The sequence below is a fragment of the Cavia porcellus genome, unplaced genomic scaffold (assembly GCF_034190915.1).
Source record: "Cavia porcellus strain 051 isolate PalLab524CR breed Dunkin Hartley unplaced genomic scaffold, mCavPor4.1 scaffold_9, whole genome shotgun sequence".
Classification (NCBI taxonomy): Eukaryota; Metazoa; Chordata; class Mammalia; order Rodentia; family Caviidae; genus Cavia; species Cavia porcellus.
Genome location: NW_026947492.1, coordinates 34,217,052 through 34,241,440, shown reverse-complemented (window position 1 = coordinate 34,241,440; position 24,389 = coordinate 34,217,052). Strand labels below are relative to the sequence as shown.

The following is a 24,389-nucleotide window of genomic DNA, read 5'->3' as shown; positions in this document are numbered from 1 at the left end:
AATACTTCCATTCTCCTGGTACTCAAGTCATATCACCTAGTGTAGGACCTTAGGGTAATCAATGGTGCCAATCCCTTATACCCAATCCACCCAATGGTGCCAACTCTTATACCATGCTCTCTCATATCCCTCCCTCCACCAGTCACATTACAGTCATAGATCTTAAAGACGCCTTTTTTACCATCCCCCCTACACCCTGATTGTCAGAATTTCTTTGCATTTACATGGAGTGATCCAGACACTCAAGTATCAAGAATTTACTTGAACACTGCTGCCCCAAAGGTTCAGGGATAGTCCTCACTTATTTAGCCAAGCTCTTGCTGCTGACCTTGCAGAACTTGATCTCAAATCTAGCACTCTCCTTCAATACAAAAATGACCTTCTCTTATGTTCTCCATCCTATATGTTAGCCATACAGCATTCAGCTAGTCTCCTTAATTTTCTTGCCAGTCATGGGTACAGGGTCTCTCCTGCTAAAGCCCAAATAGCTTCCCCAAAAATCAGATTTCTAGGTCATCATCACTGACTTACATAACTGTTCCCATATAGGATCATAGGCTCTATACAGACTCTTAGCCCCAGTAGTTACACATCCTTCTCTAAAAGCTATTGCATTGATCAGGGTTTTACTAGAGAGAATAGATATAACCCGGGATATACAGAAACAACAAGATTGGCTTACAATAGTCAGTCACAGAGTCCGATGAGGAAGCCTGCAGCAGGTGTCTATGCACTGGAAGCCGAAGGATTCAATCCAAGGTCTGGAGTTCACCCTAGTGTCTTGTGCAAGTCCACACCAGCAGGCTGATGGGTTTGTGACAGAAGGCTGAAGGCTCTGTGATGAAAGGCTGAAGAGTCTACGCTGGAAAGCTGAAGAGTCTATACTGGAAGCCAGGAGGCAGGTCCAAACCAAAGGCAAAGACTGGAGTTTCTCGCAAGAATGGAATGAATTCGTCCTTCCTGGGATGAAGTATAAAAGGGGAGGCCCCTTTTATACTTTGATGTGATGACCCACCCTAGGGTGGGTCTTCTTCTACATCCTTGGGTGTAGAATTGCTAAACTGACTTAGTTAGCTTCTAACTGTCTCAAGTTGACATAATCAATCAACCACTACAGCTATCATTCTTCAGATTACTCACACTTGTCATCTCTCTGCTAGGACCTCTCTTCGGGGACAAAGTACCCCCTTCCTTTCCTACTCATCAATTTTGTGGACACATCCCTGGTCAGGACTGACAGATTTTACACACATGCCCCGCTATAAAATTCTCAAATATCTTCTCACCTTTGTACTTTTTCAGGATGGATAAAAGCCTTTCCCACAAGCAGAGAGATCGATGATGTACTTACTAAAGTCCTGTTACAGGAAATCATCCCAAGATTTGGTCTACCTCAGAGTATTAAATCAAATAATGGTCCAGCCTTTATTTCTCAGATCAATCAACGGACTACAATCAAGGTGAAACAGTCCCTACCTAGTCTTCTTGGAAATCCTCACAATGGTCAAAGCCACTGGACTGCCATCCTGGTTTCACATCACTCAAGCTAAATGATGCCCTCCCATCCCTAAATCTAACCATCCTGAGTGGGCATCTCATCTTCTATCACCCACCCATCTCTGTCTCATCAAGGCCTCACAGCCACAACTCTCAGGATAAGTCATGTTTTGTTATCCACTTTGATTCCTAATTCCTTATATTCTATTAATTAATTATCCTTTTACAGCAGGACTCTTACAGTCTTTCCTAAAGACTCCCACATCATGTGTAAGATTGTCTTCATGTTGTTCTATGTGGTAACTGTCTTAGTTCTCTCTAGCCTCAACTGTATGGTCAAATGTGAGATCCTTGAAGGCCTAGGCTCTTATCTCCCTTATAGTAACACAGCCATGGCCCTCCCCTCCTCTGCTCTGTAATTTCCCAAATATGATTCAATCAGGCCTTATATTTCTCATGCCTCCTATTCTTTCCAGCTCAACTCCTGGACCAGAGACAAGCCCTACCTACCTACACTTTTAACTTTTACCCTTTCAGATGGGAGAATAATCACCTCTCATAACTTCACTCCTCCTAACCCCACACTCGTTTTTCAGAATTCTACCTCACCATGGTAATGATTCTACCTCACAATGGTCCTGATGAAACAGCGTATTTAAATCAAAGGCACCTTTCCTTCTATACCTCACCTGGGTCCTTAAATATGATAATGGCCTTCTTCCTCATAGCACCTTGTCTCTGTGTTTTTCCAGTCTAAGATGCAGGCATTCACCAATGATAAAGTTCTCCTGACTGAAACACCAGGTACCAGCTTCTACATGAGCATCAAACATCATACTGTCAACCTTCCTGAACCCCAATACAGCACCCCCTTTCAACAGTAAGTAGTAAGAGAGAGAGATTTGGCCCTTTTGCTAACAATAAAAAGACAGGAATGGAAGGTTCTTGCCCTCAAATAAATTACTGTATGGTTATGGCGGTGGTCTAACGTGGCCCAAGGCCAGAGCATGACCACCTACCACTTCCTGCTTCTTCCTCAGCCTTAATTGCAACTCCCTTTCCTGTTTGCACATGAAGAAAACTCCAATGAGCTCCTCGATCCTCATCAATGTCTGCCCTAAGTGCCACCTGGTCAGAGGTTATATATAGATCCCATACCCCACGTTCCAGCAGAGAAAGCCAGGCTGATGGGGGTCATGGAGTTGTCTCCATGTCCTTGGAGTAAAGGCTATTTTACTTTATATTCTCTCTATTTTACCATGCTTAAAACTCTTTTAATTCTGATCAAGTTTATCCCTATTCTGGGTTCAGCTACCTCATCCTGACACCTGTCCCCTCACACCTACTTCATTCAGTCTTCTTACTCAGTTCAGCTTCTTCCTACCTCATTTGCAGCCAGTACTCCCTCTCCTTTGTGCATTGTTCTCTTTGTCTGTTCAAAACTATTTTTGTTTCTCTTATCACTCACCAATAATTGACATTGCCCAATCATGTTCCTGCTGTCTTCTTCCATGGGATCCTTGCCAGCTAAGAAAAAGTGGAGCAGTCCAGCTTGCTCCCACACACAACCAGACCACTGATTCATCACTCTTTCTCTACTGCCCTTGTTACAGTTCATGTGATTCTTATTGGTTAAAAAGAGTTAAGATACAAATTGTTTTAGAATACAACTTATCAGGATGTAAATGTGCAGTAACTTTATTATAATCAAGAACAGCTTTTTTCAGTACGGTGGATTGAAGCTAGGAGTGCTCTATCACTGAGCTACATCTTCAGCATGGGCCTCACTAAATTGCCCAGGTTTAACTTCTGATTCTCTTTCCTCTGCTTGGCAAGTAGATAGAACTATTACTACCATACCTGATTAAGAGCAAAATTATTAACCATGAAGAAATATGAAAGCAACAAAAGACTTTATTTTGGAAGTAAGCACATTACTTGTAAAATAGATGGCATAAGCTCAAAATAATAAGGATTTAAACATGTGAAACTTATATATTAATCTGATTAAGTTATTCCTTCTAATTTTATTCAGTATAAAGTATCTATAGATTATATAATTAATTATATAAAATGAATATAGTAATAAGTAAAATACTCTCCTGAATTTTTCTGACATCTTGGTTTATATGCTTCAAAGAGAAGGCAAAGTCCCTTAAAAGTAATGTAAATTTCAGGATTACAAGTTGTAATTCATTCAAAATAGATTGTATTTCATTTTATTAATTTTGCAAGTAGCAAAAACATACTATGACATGATTTTTTATAAAATGCTACAAAATTGAAATTTTTTAATTAAATCTATAATACCAAAATGTCATCTACAATAAAATTTTAGCTAATGTACTAGAATCCATAGTAAAGAGAGGAAACTATGCAAAATCTTAAACATATTGTCAAAAATAATTGTAGGACTTGCACAATTTAAAGTGTGATTATTTAAAGTATGGATTGTAAGTTCTTCTGATTTTCATGGAGACAGATTTAATCTTGATGGGTGACTTATTTTTGGCCCATGTGCCCCACTGAATTCCACTGGCAAGCAATTTTCCAGGGAAGTGATGGATGCCATTTAGGTTTGCTAGGCCACACTGGTTGAACCACCAACCCGTATTGTTCCTGAGGTGACTGCAGCTCTTCACAGATTGACCATTGATGAGGCACACAGGACGGCACCCATCATTGTCAACATCTGATGTGCTGAAAGGCATTGCATTTTGATTATCTTCTTTCCTGAGGCCTCGGAATGCATCACCTGGGTTAAACAGATTTCTTAAATAACTGAACTTAGAGACAATTTCCATTATTTTAGTCAACTATTATTAGCATACTTATGCAAAAGCATTACATTTAGAAATATTTTTCTAGTTTCTCACATTAAAATCTCTCTCACACAGGTTGCAATATGCCAAAACCTGATGATGAATTATTCAATATAATAAACACCTACCGGATATAAAAAACAAGTATAAATTTGGCTGTGTAGACAAAATCAAATCTTTTATGCCAAAAATAATAGTGTACAAGTTTGCTACGCATTGATTGATCAATATAGTGACTGATAACTTGGGAAATAAAATAAAATAAAAGTATCTTATGACTTCCAGGCAGTCATAAGATAAGAGAGAAGCGCCTAATACTCCCCAAGAGATAATTTTTCTTTCTTTCTGAAGGTGCCCCAAACACCTCACAGCCAGCCACGGTCACATAAAGTGCCCCATGGCTGCTCCAAGGGGGATCTTCTTGGGCTGAAGCAAAGCTTCAGTCATGGATCTATCACAGTTGACTCTGCCCAGTAGCCCCATTGGATGACTCCATCCCACAGCCTCTCTGGATGATTCCTCCCTTCTATTTCCCTCTTCAATCAAGTCAGTGAAGGGCTCCAACCCTATCCATAACAAAACAGAAAGTCCAACTATGCCTAAGCCCCACCTTTCTTCCCTACATAAGCCACCTTCCCATGCTCTTACTGAGTCTGTCCGTGTATTGTCTTCCCTTGGAGCTACAGCATATGTACTTTGATTTATATGTTTGAAACACTAACTAAAACAGAAGCTATGTAAAATGTGTAATGAAACCAAGGCCTATGATTGTTTCATTTTGTTTCTGAATATTTGCCACCTCTTTAGATAAGTCCTTTGAGAATCCTCCAGAATTTCACTTGTAGTGTGGCCTAATCATATACCCCAGATGTTTGATTATTAAAGTCTCTGACTCTACACTTTAGGGGAAACAAAAGACATATAGTGTATTTATTTTTAGAGAAAATATAATTTTCTAACATCTGCTCAGTGCAACATCCTTCAAAAGTTCTAGTGAGACATCACCTATGAAGCACACATAAAGCTTATGTTGTTCTTGCTGGGTAAAATCCAACTATCAGAAGGATCATACATCATGTGGATCCTTAAATTTTTTACTTTAATTAGTACATGTTTGCAGTATGCAATGATGTATGTATCTTAATTCTTTCCTTCATTCCCTTCCCCCTCCATCTCTAAATCTCCTTCCCTTTTATAAAAGATACACCACTCTGTTTCCTATTATCTTTTATTTCCTCTTCAATTTATTTGTATTTTGAGTTTCTCAGATAAAAGAAACTATAAAATATTTAAGCTTATTTGTCTGATTTATTTCACTTAAACTTTTGGTATCAAGTTACACCTACTTTCCTAAAAATGACCTGAATTTATTCTTCTTTACATCACAGTGGTACTCCATTGTGTTTAATTCTCATATTTTTATCCATATGACATATATATATATACTGAAATTTAATTTGTCCCTGCTATTCCACTTCTAGGTATCTTCCTGAAAAATTTGAAGACATAATATTCCAGTGATACATGAATACTCATATTTTAATATTCATATTTAACACTCAATTCATAATAAGATGGTCTTTAACAAACCAGATCTTGCTACGGCCATTCATCTGTTGATAGACACATAGACTGATTCCAATATTTAGCTGTTATGAGTTGTGCTGCTGTACATGCTAGTATGTATCACTGTCTAACTCTTTCACAAGCATACCTATCAAGAAGAGGAATAGCTGGGTTGAAGGAATTTCTAGTTTTCATGTTACTGATTTCCATAGTGGTTGAACAAGTTTACCTTCCCACCAACAATGTAAGAGTTTCTTTTTTCCCCACAGCCTCATCAGCATTTGTCATATTTAATTTCTTGATGAGACCTATTCTAGAATAAAACAGGATCTCAATATTATTTTAATTTGCATTTCTTTAATGCCAAGAGATGTTAAATATTTTTTCATTTATTCATGAGCCATTTGTACTTTTTCTATTGAAAAATGCCTGTTCATTTCATGTGCCCTTTTTCACTGGGACTTTAGTGCGGGGGGGGGGGTCTAAATTTTTTATTTCTATTCATGTTCTAGAAATAATAACTCCACTGTCTAAGGATAGCTGGCAAAAGTTTTTTGGGATTCCATAGGTTGTCACTTTACTCTGTTGATTATTTCCTTTGTGGTATAAAAGTTTTTTAATCCGATATGATTATATTTGTTGATTCTTGATGCTATTTCTTTGACATCTGGTATTCTCTTCAGAAAGTCCTTGACTATGTCTTCCGGAGTTTTATCTACCGTATTTCTAACAGATTGTTTCTATTTTAATATTTAGATCTTTGATCAATTTTTATTTTAGTACATAAGATATATAGGATCTATATCCGATCTGCAGCATGCAGTTAGCCAGTTAACCCAGTGCCATCTGTTAAAGATGCATATTTCCTCCTGCATATGTGTTTGGCTCCTTTGTCAAAGAATGGACTGATGAATATGGCTGCGGTTGTACATCCTTTCTGTTCCATTGATCCACATGTGTTTTTGTACCAGTGCTATGGTGGTTTTATCACTGAAGCTTTGTAATATAACATTAAATCCAAGATTGTGATGCCTCCTGTTTTGCTTTTGTTACCTAGGATTGATTCTGCTATTCTGGGTCTTTTCGGGTTTCATATGAATGTTAGGATTATTTTTTTCTAGTTATGGGAGGAATGCTGTTGGTATTTTTTAATAGGGATTGTATTAAACCTCTGTATTAGTTTTGGAAGTATGGCCATTTTGACAACATTGGTTTGGCCTGTTCAGCAATAGGGGTATCTTTCCATTCTGATGTTCTCTTTGAGCTTCTTTTTCAGAGTACAGTAGTTTTCATTATAGAGGTCTTTCACTGCCCTGGTTAGGTTAATTTCTAAGTATTTCATTTTTTTGAGGCTATTCAAAATGATATTGTTTTCCTAATTCCTTTATCAGAGAGTTCATTATTGATGTATGAAAATGCTGTTGACTTTGTGTGTTGATTTTATATCCTGCTATAATACTGACTTTTGTTGTTAATTCTAGGACCTTTTTGGTGGAATTTTTTGGGTCTTCTAAGTAAAAGATCATGTCATCTGCAAATAATAATTTGAGTTCTTCCTTTCCCATATATATATATATATATATATATATATATATATATATATACCTTCTGTTTCTTTCTCTTACTTAATTGCTCTGACTAATGTTTTTTAAGTGCTACAGTACTAATCAAATAGGAATGGCCAAGTGTGGTAGGGCACACCTATAATCCAGCACCTGGGAAGCTGAGCCAGGTGGATCACCACAAGGTCAAGGCCAGCCTGAACTACATAGCAAGTTTGTATTTTAAAAACAAAAACAAACAAATGAATACAACTGTAGTAGGAGACATGCTTGTCTTGTTCCTGATTTTAAAGGGAAAGCTTTCAGCTCTTTGCCTCCAGGTTTTTATCATGAATAGATGAACAACTCATTTTTAAAATGAATGCCTAAGTCTATTTCTTAAAAAAACCGTCCATTAAAATTCTTTCATTGTATTTACCATGAAAGTAGAGTTAGTGAACAGGACACTATATTCTCTGACAACCCAGAGTAATTCTCAAGTTTTACCATCAAGAATATTTGTACTTTTTATGGAACAACTGTGCTGCTCGAATAGTTAAGTTTCTGCTTCTATTTTTGTTTCTGAGCCCAAAACCAAATTTGTAGCCCACCTCTACTTACACAGCTGATCTTTTCTCTGTTTCTGTCCCTATGTTATACAGATACATTTTTCTTTTACTGTTTTGATATTCTATGATCAACAGATGCAAGTTATTTAACAATCTTTTTGGGAAGTACACTAACAGAATTGTCACAATGTCAGAATTTGAAAGTTTCATATTTGTTTTTAAAAGAACCTCCACAGAAACTTAATCAGAGAACATATTCCATATTTAGATAGATTTTTACACTTTTAGATATGAAACATTGAAACTCTATGTTGTAACTCTTTAAAAGTTTTCATATATTTCAAGATTTGCAATTTAGACATACACTTCATATTGTAAGACTGAATCCCCTTGGATGTCACAGATTCCAGTCATACCAGACAATTCTCTGTGCCCTGTAATTTTCCTCCCTCTATTCCATTACTCAAACTGCTACATTTGCCAACGTTCTCTTGCCAAAAGCAAATTTTTATCCAAAACCAGGTCCATGATTCTCAACTGAAAGTATGTCACCATATCCGTTCTTCCCATCAGATTTTGCAGGAGTAAGTACTTTCAAAATGTGTCTCAGCTTACACATGAGCTCCTTTTTGAAACCACCCTTTCATGAAATTTGCTGGATGCAATCAACTGGAATCATTCTCAATGTCTTTTTAACCTTTAAATTTTATTACTATTCTTTGTTTCCAGGTTATCTTCCACTACATTGTGATCAGTCAAACAGCTGGAAACCTATAACATTCATTTTTGGCTTATAACACTGAATATAATAATGAATAAGTATAACAAGTTGTAACAACAAAATTGACCATAGTATTTGTTAACTCAAATGCCTTTAAAATTTCTAAGAAACTAAATTTGTTTGAAAATGAGTTAATGCAACATAGAATGAAAAGAAGTTCATTTTTCTATAAACTTTAATTATTCCCTGGTTCAGATGTAATGAATAAAAATATTGGTCAAATCACTTCATCTTTCACATTTCCTCACTGGTAAAAAGGAAAGAATATCAGCTCTAACAGTCTATGATATCTAAATGTCAGCTTCTTTGAATAAGGAATGGGAATAATACCTTCCCAGTCTACCTTAATTGGGCCTCCATTTAAAGATCAACAGCAATTACATATGAAAAATGTTTTAAAGAAAATGAAGTACAATATTTAAAACTCATTATGCAATACAATATTCATAGCAGAATATCAAGGTCTTTCATTACTAACCTACTCTATTATCAGTAATGAGTCATACATGGAATGAAATACATTCTTTTAATTTTCACCTAATACTGAGTCAGGGCTACATCAATCTTCTGGATAATTCAAAGAATAATAAACTTACCAGCATTTCCTGAATACCGCCCCAAGTGCAGTTTAAAAAATTTTGTTTCATCCTCTAGCCGAAAAGTATCATATGAAGCATAAGCAAATGTGTTATCTTCTGATTCCAAAGCCACATACAGCATAAAACTGGTGTTTTTCTGATTTACTATATAAAAAATCTTTTTTAGTCCTAGCCAAAATTCTCCTGTAAAAAAAATTGCTTTGTTTTAGTATATTGTAAAACACAGTACAATAATCCTTTTTAAAAAAATTTTGGTACTGTTTAGTGTTTCAATAACTATGAGGTAACTCACATGAATAAAGGGACTGGTTGGTCTTTTCAAATTATCAGTGTTTATTTAATTTTTTTTAAAAAGCTTGCTATGTCTACTTCACCAAACTGAAGAAAACCATACTGTTTCATTTTATGTCCCCAAATTAAATTCAAAAGTTTATTTAAAAACTAAATAAGAAGTCAAGTTTTACCTTAAGGCATGTCAACAAAAATTTGTTGATATATTATAGCAGGTAACAAAATCATGTACACCAATAAATGTAGGAGATTTACCTTCTAAATCAGCCACTCCTAAAAGAAACGTATCCTGAAAATGCTCATTACAACTACATATGTCTTTGGAAATACTTCCTGAACAAATATTTCTATCTTAGCCTATCCCAAGTTTAGAGTCAGTATTTCCAAGATGATTTTAAATCCAGGATAAGTAAAAGAACTTCCAGATTCATGTGGCATACTTTTCGTAAGCATATCCTACCCAATGGCATTCAACTTCCCCCAATCCATGGCATAGGCTAAATGGGTCTACCTCTGGGATACATCCTTCTACTTGAATCATGAAATTACCAAAACGACCTAAGAATCTAGTCAAAACAAACTTCAAAAAGTTAGAGGATAATGTGATTGTATTCAAACTCTTAATACTATAACTAAGCTATCAAGTCCTCTTTCCAGGGCTTAACAGAGGCATTTTAGCTACCACCCAGTTAGAATAGAAAAAGTATCCAGAATAAACACAGAATGAAAATGGGCAGAGGAAGATGGGTCCACTGGGGGTCTGTTTAGTCTCAAGCAGTCTATAACTCTTCCACTTAAGTCCCTGTCATCTTTCCCCTTTATCCCAACCCCATACTTAAGACTTAACAGTACATTTTTCTTAATCCTCAAATTACTTTTTTAAATGTTCAAGGCAGTCTCAGCTTGCATCAGGAATATATACCTAGAGACTTTATTAATCAAAACTCATACCATGGCCCCATAGAAAAACAGCACAAATTAAAAAATGACAATTCAAAGCTATGTAAATCCGTGACTACTTAAAGGAAAGAGAAATGTACAATGGAAAATCAGAGATAATGTTGAGAAAGAGAAATATTTAACTGTACACTATAGCATGACAGTTATGTGGCTATAAGTCAAACCCCTTCTAAAACTATTGGCATGAAGTAAAGTTTTTGTCCTCAGTATTAACATTTCCACTTACTGAATGAATCCTTGAATGACATTATTATGGGATGTTAAATATTTTAAATTACAATAATAGCAACTTTAAAATAGCACAAAAATTATCAAAATAATTTGTAGAAATTCCAACTAATGTAAAAGTTTGCAAGGCTCAGAAATATCAATGCTGGTGCACACCTGTAATCTCAACAATCAGGAGGCTAAGGCAGGAGGATCATCGTGAGTTTGGGGTGAACCTGGGCTACATAAATGAGTTCAACACCAGCCTGAACTGCATAGTGAGATCCTGTCTCAAATTCCTCTCCAAAAAAAAGAAGTATCAATGTTGTTTACTATAAAAAGTGATTCTGAGATTTATAATTTTCAAATTTGAACATAGTGATGTTTATTAATATTTTATAAGGCATTATGCTCATTTGAATTTGAATAATCACATACTTCAGTTCTCTGCTTCATTTGCTTGAGTAGACATAGCACAGATTTTAAGAATATTAAGAGCTCTCGAAACCATGCCTGTTCACTTTTTCATTCTACAAATAGTTGGTAAGCACCTGCCAAAACTCCGCTAAGGATGTAGTAAGATACTTAATGGGTATTCAATTTGGAATTTTCTCTCAAATCACATTTCAACAGATATTTTTAAAAAAATTTTACATTGCTACAGAAGACATATGAAGACAGCATAATCTGTTATATTTTGATAGTCATATGAACTTGCTATATTTTACAAAAGATATGATCAATATAGAAAATCTATACACAAAATATCAAAGTTAAAGGGAAAAAGTAGAGAAGAAATACATAAAATTTGACCTAAAAGGTCACCAAATCCATCCAGATAATCACACCACAACCTCTGGAAATCAATTATCCCGTCCATTCTTTTCTGTATCACAGTCCATCCACCTCCTCTGTGATCCATGTCACACATAACCTAAACATGACCAGAAAATATCACCGTTAGTTTCATTGTTTGATATTATAAAATAAATTCTTCATCTATAAGTCTAGAGAAAGATAAAATACTTTTCACTTAAAATTTTATTGCATTTGTATTCCATTAATGTAGTCAGATTTTTTAACTCTAGAAATGATGCTATTATAAAACAAATCTGTAATAAAACTAACTGAAGACCTTGTACCATTCACTTTTTAAGCTATTTTTTAACTATAATTTTTTAAGCTTACCTTCTTATTCCTCAACTCTATAAATAATTTTCGGTTTAGTAATAACAATACTGATCTGGTAGGCCAGAGTGATGTGCAATATTACTTTACAACTTAACTTTCTCTTTCTATTAGAATGCTGAGTTTTTAAAGTGTTAAATATGCCTGGATGTCTGGCTTGGTCACTCCCTTTTCCTATAAGCCAGTTTGTGTTCAGACCAGCATTTTCAGACAGAAAAGCACCAACTGCTGCCACTCAGCAGGTGCTCATAGGCGCACCTACCTGGACAGCCACAGGAGATCTACAAAAGTGACAGGGACAAAAGCAGAGCAACGCTCTTCAACAGAAACTTCCCACACAGAGATGGAGAAAAGAATGAGAAAGAAGTTAGGGAACCAACATTTTCCCTCAGAAGAAGGAATTATGCATCCCACTCTTTCCAAAATTAGAAGCCTTCCTTGCTACAGCTCTTCAGATCCAGTTCTGGATATGCAGGCAAAGTAATTTAAGTAATTTTAAAATTATTTCCCACCTAATTGCCAATTTTTGACATCTTGTCAATAAATTACAAAAAATAATGATAGTAACTCTAAGGAGTTACTGGTAGCATGTACTTTAAAAATGTAATGCTTATCAGTAATACCAATAAGGAATCACACGACACGAACTTTATTATATACAAAGAAAAATTATACTCAGAAGAAGTACATACATGTATACACACATATATCCCATCAATATGTATTATCTCTAATAGAAGTTTCCATTAGAAATCTCAGCATAGAACTACTAAGGACAGATATAAGAATATCTCATTTTATCCAAATTGAGGATGGATTGCTTATCAATCTACTTTGCACGCCAGTAAAAGGTTTTTGTAAATTATTAATTCCTTTTCCAATGACATAAAATCATTTGTCATCAAAAGGAAGTTTAATCATAAGAAGGAAGGGTAATCAAAAGTATTTTAGCAGGATCCAAAGGAAAGCACACTATTTTTTCCAATCTCCATAGGCTAATTAAAGCAAAGATTTATGTTGGATGATTCTGCCTACTGTAAGGATTATATAAGATCATGTACCAAAAAATTTACTTTGAAGAATGTAACCATGGAAACTCAAGTAGAAAAGTGACAGACAGGCTGTTTTTTTTCTGTTTCATCGTTTGGACCTTAGAATTACAGAAAGCCAAAATTTTAAAACTGTAACTTTTACCAACTTATTTTACCTATGTCAAGGAGAACATTCTGAACAATTAATAAGCTAATACTATTATTGAATTTTATCTTGTTCTATATGTTAAAGAAAAACTTTACCTCAAATGGGTAACTAGAGCCTTCTGGATAAATTATATATAAACCACTTGGTGTCTTGGTGACTGAACCAATGGTATCTTTAATATCAGTGCAGTCTAAACCTAGAAAAGTAAAATTGGTTATTTAGAATACTTTCAGTTTTACATTTCAGAGAATCACTTACTGTAGATCATTGGTTGTGTTTTTGAAATTATTGCTATAATCTCTATTAATGCTATGGTGGTCTTAACTTCTAGAAATGTATATGGTCACAATTTTAGAAACTATAAAGAATGGATGTTAAAAAATTTAGGCTACAATAAACATTCACTCACAACATCCCAGTTAATGATTAATGTTCTACACTGTGTGAGTATTTTATTTGGGATCAACACTGATTTAATATACTATGCATTCTCTTTCTCAGTAACTAATGCTCTTTCAGGAACCCAGGTTCATCTTAGAGGGCATAAGGGAAATCTCTATGAATGGAGAAGAAAAAATTCAAAAGTAAGTAAATTAACACCTATCAACACACCTCTGACTATTGTATTTCAAACTTCAGAGACGGACGTGTTGTAGACCACTGTTACCAACAGGCAAAAGGGGAAATTGGTGAAACCACTGTCTTCACCAAGTTCAGCTTGAGGTTAACACTCAGTTTAGAAAAGTTAGAGCTGTAGTATGGTAATCACCCTCCTCTGTAAAGCACTCAGTTCCATGGGGAATTGTAAACATATGTATATGGATTGGAATACATTTTACTATGAATATTACCTTTTATTGAAGATACTCTCATGTATCTTATATAAATGTAAAAAAATCAGCTCTTAACAGCATCAGTTGCTCAGTTGCCTGATTTAAAGTACTAATTCTACTCTTTGCTAGCCAAGAAGCATTAACTAACCAGTCTTATTTTTTCATTACATCAGAATAATAACACTATTTTATAGTGTTAATCTGACATTTTACATACCTAGATATTATATAAAGCCCTTAGCACAGGGCCTATCATACATTAATATGCAGAAAATGTCTATAAAAAGTTAACTATAAAAAGGTGTTTCTTTTCCTTTTATTTCCAGGAAAGGTAGATTCATTGCCTACATTCTGAATTCTTAAAATAACTTTACACTCAAAAGTATGATAGTAGTTCATGCTGAAGAAATTATATAGGCTGAAGAATCTGCTTTGTCATTACCATCCAAATAAATATAAGCAGATTATTTAGATTTTTCTTGACTGGATCATCAGATGATGAGCAGATAAGGAATATTTATATTGCCCTTAGTAGGCATCAGGCAATAGTTTGAACTTCGTTATGTATTTACTGATTTTCATTCACATTGACTACATGATATAGATACTGTGAGTTTACTGATGAGGAAACATATCAAGGAAACATATCAGAGATTTGAGACCAGACAGTTAAGAGTTCATCTTGTGAACTACCATGTTAAACTACTTACTGAGAGACAATTGCAGGAAATAAATGTTACAATAAAATAATTTTAAAGTAACAAGTGAAAGTGTCTATCTTCATACCTTGAATACAGAAGATTCTCAGGCATTGTCTATTATTTTCCCTATCTAAGAAAAAAATAAGGATCGCATACTAGGCCCTCAATGAAACTTACTTGCTAAAAGCTTTGAGTTTTGAATTCGTTCTGCAGATTTACAGAATATCTTTCTTTCCAAGCCTATAGGAATTAATTTGCTGCATTTCAGTACCAAAACAAGTATTAACTTCCTATTTATTTCTATCTTAAATGTCTTTTTCTTTTCAAATGTTATATCCTAGTTGAAACTTTTCAAATATATCAAAAATAATTTTACAGGTGGGTGGAATTCTGAAGCTTACTTTTCTTCTGTCTGAAAAGTAATTATGAATAAAATGCCAAAAGGAGAAGCCCAAAGTAACACTGCCTATAAAACTATGCTATTTTCAACCGACTCGAGATGTCTTTGTACAGGCATTATTTTCAAATGGTTCAAAAAGTTTTCTGGTTTAGGAAAGTACACATTGTCTGTGGTATAATTTACTTAATGGCAGGTATTAGCCTTCCAGTCAGTTAGAGAACAGTGAACTGCATTTTTTAAACAAACCTTAAATGTACTAAGCTGTCCAGGAAAATTTTAAGCAATAAAATACAAAGGAAAAAACTGAAATCTCAGCAGTCTCACCATGTGACTGAACTGTTCTGTAAGGAAAAGGATCCAACTGTTTCCTGAAGACTTCTGTAGTCAAAAGGAGAATTCGATTCATGAGCTCATTAACCTAAACACACATGTGCATACATATTTAAGTACATTTATGTTTGAACAAACCTCCCCTAACTAAATTATATAAACACTACCTCTAAGCCCCTTATAAACACAGCTCTGAAGTGATGTCCTTTTCTCTGGGTTGAATCCTTACTACTTTAACAACACATTAAAGGCAAAACTAAATAACAATTATTATATTCAGCAGTGTCTACCTTCCCAATACTGATTTCGTCTGCCCATCTCTGCATGTGACTGCTCTTGCCAATTTGTCCTTCCTGCCCTGCCTCAACCATTCCTCTTGTTTCTGGTCCCCTCCCTTTGATCTTCTTGGAGTCGTCATTCTCCACTCGAGCTGTCAGTTGGTTCATATTATTTCCTTGCTCAAACACTTGACTATTTAGCGTGCCACAATTTAATCCCTGGTTCTTTAGTTCTTCAGTTTCCCTTGTTCACTGTGAACCTCACCAGCTGATCCAACCCCACATAAAGAATTCCCTCAAAATAGAATACCCTCTTCCTTAGCGTCTTTGGGACTTCTAATGTGTTTATTGATCTCTCATGACTCAGGTTGTCAGCACTCTCCTTTGGGAAGCTTTCTTGTATCTTCACTTTCTCTTTTGTGTCATTCTAACAGCACCCATTTTTACATTTTCTGTTCCACTAAATTGGTTATCTCTGGAATGGCCACTGTTTTTATCACTTTTTGTTTGCTGGAGGCTTACTGTAGTACCTCTTATATATTATAGTACCTTTTACAGAGTAGGCACTAAATAGATGTCTGTACATGAATGTATTAAAAAATGAAATAATGATCCCTTCAGGTACATGCAATAACAACACAGTGCTAAAAAGTTCATACCTGATTAGATAAATAATCTAGGGATGCTTGTTGTTCATCCATCATATTTCTTAGTAGTTTTTTGGTACTTCGTGTGTAGGTAACAATAGAATTTTGTAGATTTCCTTAACCATAATAAAAACAGCTGTTGAATATTACATTACTATAGAAAACAATTACAGTGATTTTGGATAAGTATGTAAACAAAATATATCAATTCATCTGAATATTCAGAACTGTACATTTTAGTTAGTATACATTATTTAACTCAAGATCAATTTAAAAAACAAAATTCTTAATAAAACAATACTTTCTAATAACACTGATTACCCAAAATAATTGATCTTCTCTAATCAAGAGACAACATTCTGAATATTGATGCTCACTTCACGAGATGAGATATACAGAGACCAAATATATGAGATTCATTATAAATTACTATTTAAGAAATTAAAAGACAATTAATTAACTTACATACCAGTTAGGTTCATTTTAACATAAACATGTTTTTTTAATTTTTTTCTAATACTATATTTTATGTAATCAATCTAACACATATACACAAACATAATAGACCTTAGTCAAAAATTTTAGTTCACTGGCTTATGATTGAACTTTAGTATATATTTTCCTTTTAAAAATATGTTTATTTTATAGAAAATTCTCAATATTTCTTATAGAAAAGTTGTGAGAACTCTACAAATGACTTTTTCCTTACAGCATTTGAAACTGTTGCCATAACGTCCCACTATTCCTCATTTTTTTACACTAAATACATTCTTAACACAATCATCAAAATCAAAACATAAATGTTGACTACTTGTATTGTCAGACTCTACTCAAGCTTTACTTATGATACCAATGATGTCTTTGTAACAAAATGATTCACGCATCATTGCTTACTTTATCCTTGAAAATTATTTTATTTCACCTAACAGTAGGATTAATTAATAATATCTGATATTTTCAGTCCTACCTCAGATTCATCTCTTTTGTTTTCTTTCACTTCCCATCAACTTTTTGCTGGATTAAGACATCTGTCTCACTGGTACTTAAACTGCATTCACTGGTTTGAGAAATTGGAGCCACTTGGTTATACGCACTGGTTGCTACATTAAAGTAAGCTTTTCACACTTCTGACTGACCTGGAAGTGCTGATCCTGTGTGGCTTGGTTCAGATCATCAGCTCCACCATTTCTGACCTCCCTTCTTCCTCCTGCCCCCGTGTGTGTATAACAGAGCTATACACAGCAGATCATGAATGGTACTGCTGCACTTTGACTAAACAGATTTTGAATTGACACTAAAACTTTTTATATTACACTTCACTACATAAATTGGCGATGAATTTGTATTATACCAACGTATTAGTAACTATAGTATTAAATGCCAATGTATAGTTTCATATTTCCTCTTTCACCCCCACCTACATACCACCGCCCAAAAAAAAAACCAAGGTAAGATTTCCTAGAGGTCAGAAAAAAAGAGAAAAGAGCCCAATGTAACTTAATATAATGTACTATCAGGGCCCTCTGGTTTGCCTCTTCCCTCCGGTCAGTTGATACCACGGGGCTATTTGGAAGATGGGTTCATTCATTTATCAAATATTTACTAAGACCTACTGTGTGTCAAACATATAACACCTTTGACCTGTGGTGATAAGGAAGTAAAGTTAAGATGTGATTTTTTTTACGTGTATCTTAAAAACAAGAAGTTGTATCCCTTGATAATTGCACTTATTTTTAATACTTACTACACATTGAATGTCTTTCTTCTCGTGTAACTTTAATTTTAACATCACATGGTTCTTCACAGTCTTCCTTATAAACAGTATCATTACTTTGACTTTCATCTTTTGCACTAGATACATCACCTACAATATTAACTGCTGGAGAATCCTTTACATTAAAAAAATGAAAGAAAAACATCTGAAATATGTTGTCTGATCTATTACATAATAGATAAGAAGACTATAAGAAAAAGATTGGAATTCAGGATATATGATGAGGGTAATCATTAGAAAAACATTTAATTATTAAATGGTTCATTCAAACTTCCACAAGTAAGCCTTCGGGGTAAATTTTAGACAGAAATAATAAATGTATATTAATTCAATACTTTCATCATCTTTTTTTCTTCTCAAATTCCAAAATATATTTAGGGTTTATTTTCATTACTGTGACTCTATAGCCTAAACTCTAACTTCTGAAAATCTATATGTATAATACAGGGCTGAGTCTTTCCTCTTCTAAGAATTTTGCAATTTGAATTTCCTTGAGAAGAGACTAAGAAATGTTCCTAAGATATCTACAAAATTTCAAGCCAAATAGATTTTCTGTAACTGACTATTGTTAAACTGTAGGGGAAGAAGTGTGCAACAAGCCCATGGCTTTTGTATAAGACAACACCTTTGAAGGTTTGAAATGTTAAGCATTCATTAATTTGAAAGAGTCAATAAAAAAACCAATGTGAAAGAATCAATAATAAATGAAAAATATAGAATTTTGCTTTGCAAAAACAACAAATATTAAAAAGCCAATTCTATCATTCCAAATGTATCTATAATTATTAGTATGCTATTGGTTACTTCAATATTAAAATATTCTTTGATAGACATTATATAGATTTAATAACTATTTTTAGTAAAATAATAACAAGTTTCATCCTGCTTTATCAGAATATTGAGAGAAAATTATAGAGTCAACTATGTTATGAAGATATAGGTCCCCCAAATTGATGTTTACATTTTATTATGAAGCTCTATTTTAAACTGCTTGTACTTTCTATATTGCGATAACATACTAGATGTTTTCAAAATTCTAGCTTTTACATATCCTTTTTTCTAGATGATTCTTAAATTTTAGCACCTATTTTAGAAACTTAAATCATTAATATTTCTGAACTTTTTTAGTATTTCGGAACTTATAATTTATGCTTATTTCAATCATGGAATGTTGGAATTTGGTTTTGATACAATGGTAAAAACATTTCATGACACTTAAAATTATAAGCCAACATTAAAATATATAAAGCTTCAAATTCCAAGCTACTCATAGCACTGTATACACCAGAATAGCTACAGTGTTTTGATTTTCTTAGATAACCAACCACTCACAAGATTATACTCAAAATATAAAACTTCATAGAAAAGCTTTCCTTAACAAAAGAAAAATGATTTTTTTCAAGTTAACCAGAAAGTTGTGAACTAGTTTTTAACCTAAACCTGAAATTTCTTTAAAAAGTTTTACGAGAATTTTTTAAATCAAACTTGTTTATAGCATACATTTATAAACAGTAACATTTAGTCAGTCTCAACATTTCAAATTAAATATTTTAATTATTGCAAACATTATACTTGATAGTCATTAATATTTTCAAACTTCTAAATATGTATCTTGAAAACCAATAAAACTTTACTAGCAAAAATAAATTACTAAAATTCTTACCGTAGAATGATGAACACAGTTACCTAGTACAGCTTCTCCACAAATAAAAATACATACATTTAAAAACAAGAGGGATACTTGGGATGGATTCATCATATTTTTCTCCAATAAATGAGAACACTTCTTCAAATATCAGTCTGCTGTCTGTAGAGAAAACTCCAGGGCACCGAGTCTTCAGTTAAAATTTTCTGGAAGGTTTACAATAAAAACAGAAGCCAATACTTAATAGTTTCCATTCCCTCCTTTGAAACAACACCCTTCATATGAAAAACAAGGTAGCTTCTAGAAAGCCTGGCATTTCAAGTCCTACAAATTCTTCTTATAACTTCATACTTTTGCTAGACAGGCAATAGATAGATACAGCATAACCATAAATTCATCTTTTATGGGTCATTCCTTTGGAAAGATATACCTTAGTAATTATGAAATGGTTTGCACAAAAATAGTAAAAAAAGAAAAATAATAAATGGAGTGGGAAGAATATTACACTGGAACTATTTTCAAGTGTTAAACAGAAATTTGTTTAATATAATATCCAGAACAGATAACTCAGACTTAAAATGTACCTTTACATGAATCTAGCTATAATTATTGATCATACTAACCACAGATGTGTCAAATATCTAGAACTTTGTATGTTTCACAATTGTCTTATTAAAAATTCTGAACATAATGAAAATATTATTGAAAACGACCATACTCTGAAAGTAGATAAATCAGTACCTGTGACAAACTTTCAAATTTTCCTTTACAAAGGCTCCTCTTCAATCTAGAAACATGACTAAGACTCTATTATTGTCAATTTTAAAGGCAAAATAAAACTTTGTCTTGCTTCCGATTCAAAGCATTGTTTTCTCCATCTCCTTTCCTATCTTGATAATTACAAGGCTAAGATCATTGTTTTTATGATTCGATTGACAAACAATAGGCACAAACATGGCACAACATTTTTAATAAAAAATATCTTAAACCAGTAATCTCTTTTCTGACTTGAAGTTCTCTCTTCTACTTAAAAACAAATGTTCTTATAATTTATTTACTAAAACTACTTTCTCAGAGTTTCTCCAGTGAGGCAGTATGAGGTAGTTAGGAGTACAAACTTGCTTGCATCTTTAACTCACCACTCTTTTATAGTCTGAGACCTTGAGGAAAATTTACCTGATATGGCTTGTGTCTAGATGTTCCCCCAAAGCCTCATGTGATCATAGATAGAGCTCTTCAGAGGTGGCTAGATCGACAGTGAGACTAAGTGTGTAATGCTGGGATCATAGATGTGTGATTACTAAATTAGTCCACTGATGGGTTTAGCATAGTTGTGGGTGTGGATAATGGAAAGGTTCGTCCTGGGCATGAGTGCTGCCCACCCTAAGGGAATATAGCTGGATAGACTATAAGGGGCAGAAAAAGGGTGCAGTCATCACTTGCTGCTTCTTCCCTGCTTCGCTGCTTTGTGCTTCCTGCCTGCCATGGACTGTTTCTCTTCTGTGATTCCCCTCTGCCATGCCACTTACTCTGCCTTGGAACTGGCCAAGTATGAATATGAACTGAAACCTCTACAAACAGGGCTACAATAAACCTTTCCTCCTTTAACTTTGAGTGTAGTGTATTTTGTCTCAGCAATGAGAAAAGTAATTAAGACAATGCCTAATATTGGTGCAGTTCTGTTGTGTGAATTAAATGATTTAATATATGTAATCACAAACAAACGTTAGGTGATATCATCACTATTGTTATGTTTTGCTTGACTTATATGAAGTTCTAACACTGATAATATTGATGACCTTTATAATCTATATTATAAATCAAAGAATATCTTTAATTTTAAATTTGTTTAGTTGAAGTCTTATGAAATTGAAATGAAGATGACAACACCTCAGCAATTTAAATGAGCCACACATTAAAATTCTTTGTTCTTTCACACTTGCCCAGAGATAAATTCAGGAAATTCTTATTTGAGGGGAAAAAATACTTTTGCAGAACATAGAAAAAAATAGCATCAGCCAAGATGAAAGTGAAAATGCAAAAAATTAGTCATCACAGGCTGCAACACAAATTGTACAACTGTAACAATTGTTAATAATTTCAATAAGAAAGAGTCCATTAGTGAAGCAGTGTAATATTCTGAAAAAGAAAGAAAGGGAAGGAAGAGGGAAAGATATAAAGAGAAAATGGGAGAAAAAAGAAAGAAAAAGAGAAAGCTACCTCCCAAGAGTGTATTTTTGTAACAAATAGATTTGGGGCCATTCGTAAAAGTCAATCACAGAAAGCCAACTGATTATATCATCTCCAAATTAAGCAAATACCTCGCTGTAGCAAATCAGGCAATTTATCTGCTTTGCTTTTGTATTGAGTCTGTAAATCTTGCAGATGCTACTGGGTAGAGCTCATGATGCTGGATATTTTTGGTTCTTAATGCTGCCTAATTTAATGACAAATTGTTCTTTGCTCAAATAAACTCCGCATTACTTGTCTAAAGTTTTTTATTAGTACAATATTGAAATTAAGTATGTGAACATATGTAATGGTTGATGTGACTGTGTCAACTTGAGACATTTAGAAGCTTAACTAAATGGGTTTGGCCACTCTACACCCCAGGGTGTAGAAGACACAGCCTAGAGTGATTTATCAGCTGTAGGTATAGAAGGGAAGGAGGAAGGACGAATGCATTGCATTCTTTGGAGAAGCTCTCGTCTTTCCCTTTGGTTTGGATGTCACCTCCTGGCTTCCAGTGTAGACTTCAGCTTTCTGGCACAGACTCTTCAGCCTTTCATTGTAAGCCTTCGGCCTTCTGTCGCAGACCCATCAGCCGGCTGGTGCTGACTTGCACTGGACACTGTGGTGAATTCCAGACCTTGGACCAAATCTCCAGTATGCAGACAGCCTCTGCACACTTCCTCATCCAACTCTGTGGCTGGTCACCGTAAGCCAATCTTGTTATTTCTTATACATTTCGTAAACATTTGTATATCTCATGTTATATCTGTTTTCTCTAGTAAAACCCTAATACAAAATACTTTGTAACTGTAAAGTGGTTATTAGCGTGTTTTGTAAATAAAATATCATTAGCAATTAATGAGGCCAGTTAATGAACTTGAGTTGTCTAATAGCAATCTCAAATTTAATATATTTGAAGCCTAACTTATTTTCTTTCTCCCAGCCCTCTATTCATTCTTCTCCATTTAAATGGAAACATCTAAACTCAAAATCCCCCAATGATATTTCCTCCATCAGAAGTTGGATTATACATTAAGTCTCTACGTATCTTATAAGTCCCCACTGAATCTGGGCCATATCCTTCCCCAGTCTCAGATATTAGCATGTTTTTCCTACTGTCTTCTACTGAATTAGAGGTCCTGATGTACTAAACCAAGGTGATTCTGTCCTCAAAGCCTTTTTGTACTTACAGCTCTTATCCCTGTAATTTTCTTCATGCAGATATTTAAATGCCAACCTTTTTTCTTTCACTCAGATTTCTGACCTAATTTCTCTTGCTTAGGGCCCTTTCCTGAGCACACAATCTAAAATAGAACTGACATCAGTCCCTATTCCCCATGCCACCTCATTTTTGCTTTGTGACACTTTGCACTACCTAGTATATTCTATTGGAAAAGAGAAATAAATGTAAGTTTCATGACCGTAAGACTTTGAAGTTTTTTATTCATTACTATATCCCATACCCAGAAAGTTCTTGCCATGTAAGTGTTATAAAGTATGGAAGAAATAAGCATTATAGACTTGGGGATGTGGTTTAGTAGTAGAGCACTCGTCTACCATGCTACAGGCCCTACGTTTAATCCCCAATACAACAGTGACAAAATTAAATTTTATATTTAATTCAGATTTTAATTCTAAAAAATACTTTGCTTGTTCTTTATTGCTTTAATATTTGCCTTTCAATCATAAAATTTATAAAATCCTCAAATTCTCTATTATCAAAGTATCTAACCAGGAAGCCTTAGTTTTGTAAAATGTATGATTATACAAGTTAAATAGAATGTAGGCAAACCCACTTAATATTTTGAAGACAAATACCTAAAAAAATTTTAAAATTTGGCAATCTGAAGTACAAGATTTACTTTCTTCTTCATTATTATCATAAAGCAAAACCTAATCGAAGCATTTGTGAGAAAAAAAATGCCTCTTAATGGTAAAAAAAATAACATGCAACAGAGCAATTAATGTGGCTGTCACACGTCGCCAAATAAGAGAAAAAGCTAGACTTTCAGGAAAACTAAAATGCCTATATACTTCAAATAACCATCACCTTCTCACTTTTATTTGTACTCTACACTGCCCCATTTTGCTTACTGTCAAATCATGCCTGGAGAAAAATGTAATGATAGCGGTGGGAATCAAACAAAGCCAGTTCCTGTGGCTAGGTCAATTAAAAACTTGCCAGACAATTAATCGTCCAAGTATACACATTTCACCTTTGTTAGGATTATATATTTTATCCTCTGACATAGTTCTGAATGGGACTTAAGCACTTTGTGCAAAACTAGATTTGTTGTACCACCTAAAAATCTTAGTCCCCAGAATACA

The 24,389-nt window shown here is 34.1% G+C and overlaps 1 protein-coding gene and 1 long non-coding RNA gene across 3 annotated transcripts in view; both read right to left on the bottom strand.

Moving 5' to 3' along the window:
• LOC134477548 (uncharacterized) overlaps positions 1-1,046 on the bottom strand; it is a 46,650-nt gene extending 45,604 nt beyond the window's left edge. Inside the window, exon 1 of the long non-coding RNA XR_010049566.1 lies at positions 683-1,046. This is a non-coding gene — a long non-coding RNA (uncharacterized LOC134477548). The remainder of the gene's footprint in view (positions 1-682) is intronic.
• Positions 1,047-3,391: 2,345 nt separating this feature from the next.
• Angptl5 (angiopoietin like 5) overlaps positions 3,392-24,389 on the bottom strand; it is a 128,596-nt gene continuing 107,598 nt past the window's right edge. For both annotated transcript variants that reach the window (XM_063256186.1, XM_063256187.1), the window contains exons 2-9: positions 19,848-20,035; positions 18,155-18,299; positions 16,423-16,526; positions 15,480-15,573; positions 13,317-13,417; positions 11,647-11,767; positions 9,373-9,558; positions 3,392-4,252 (exon numbers count right to left, since the gene is read on the bottom strand). In XM_063256186.1, the coding sequence (XP_063112256.1) occupies positions 3,933-4,252; positions 9,373-9,558; positions 11,647-11,767; positions 13,317-13,417; positions 15,480-15,573; positions 16,423-16,526; positions 18,155-18,299; positions 19,848-19,943 (1,167 nt within the window). In that variant the 5' untranslated portion in view covers positions 19,944-20,035 and the 3' untranslated portion in view covers positions 3,392-3,932. The remainder of the gene's footprint in view (positions 4,253-9,372; positions 9,559-11,646; positions 11,768-13,316; positions 13,418-15,479; positions 15,574-16,422; positions 16,527-18,154; positions 18,300-19,847; positions 20,036-24,389) is intronic.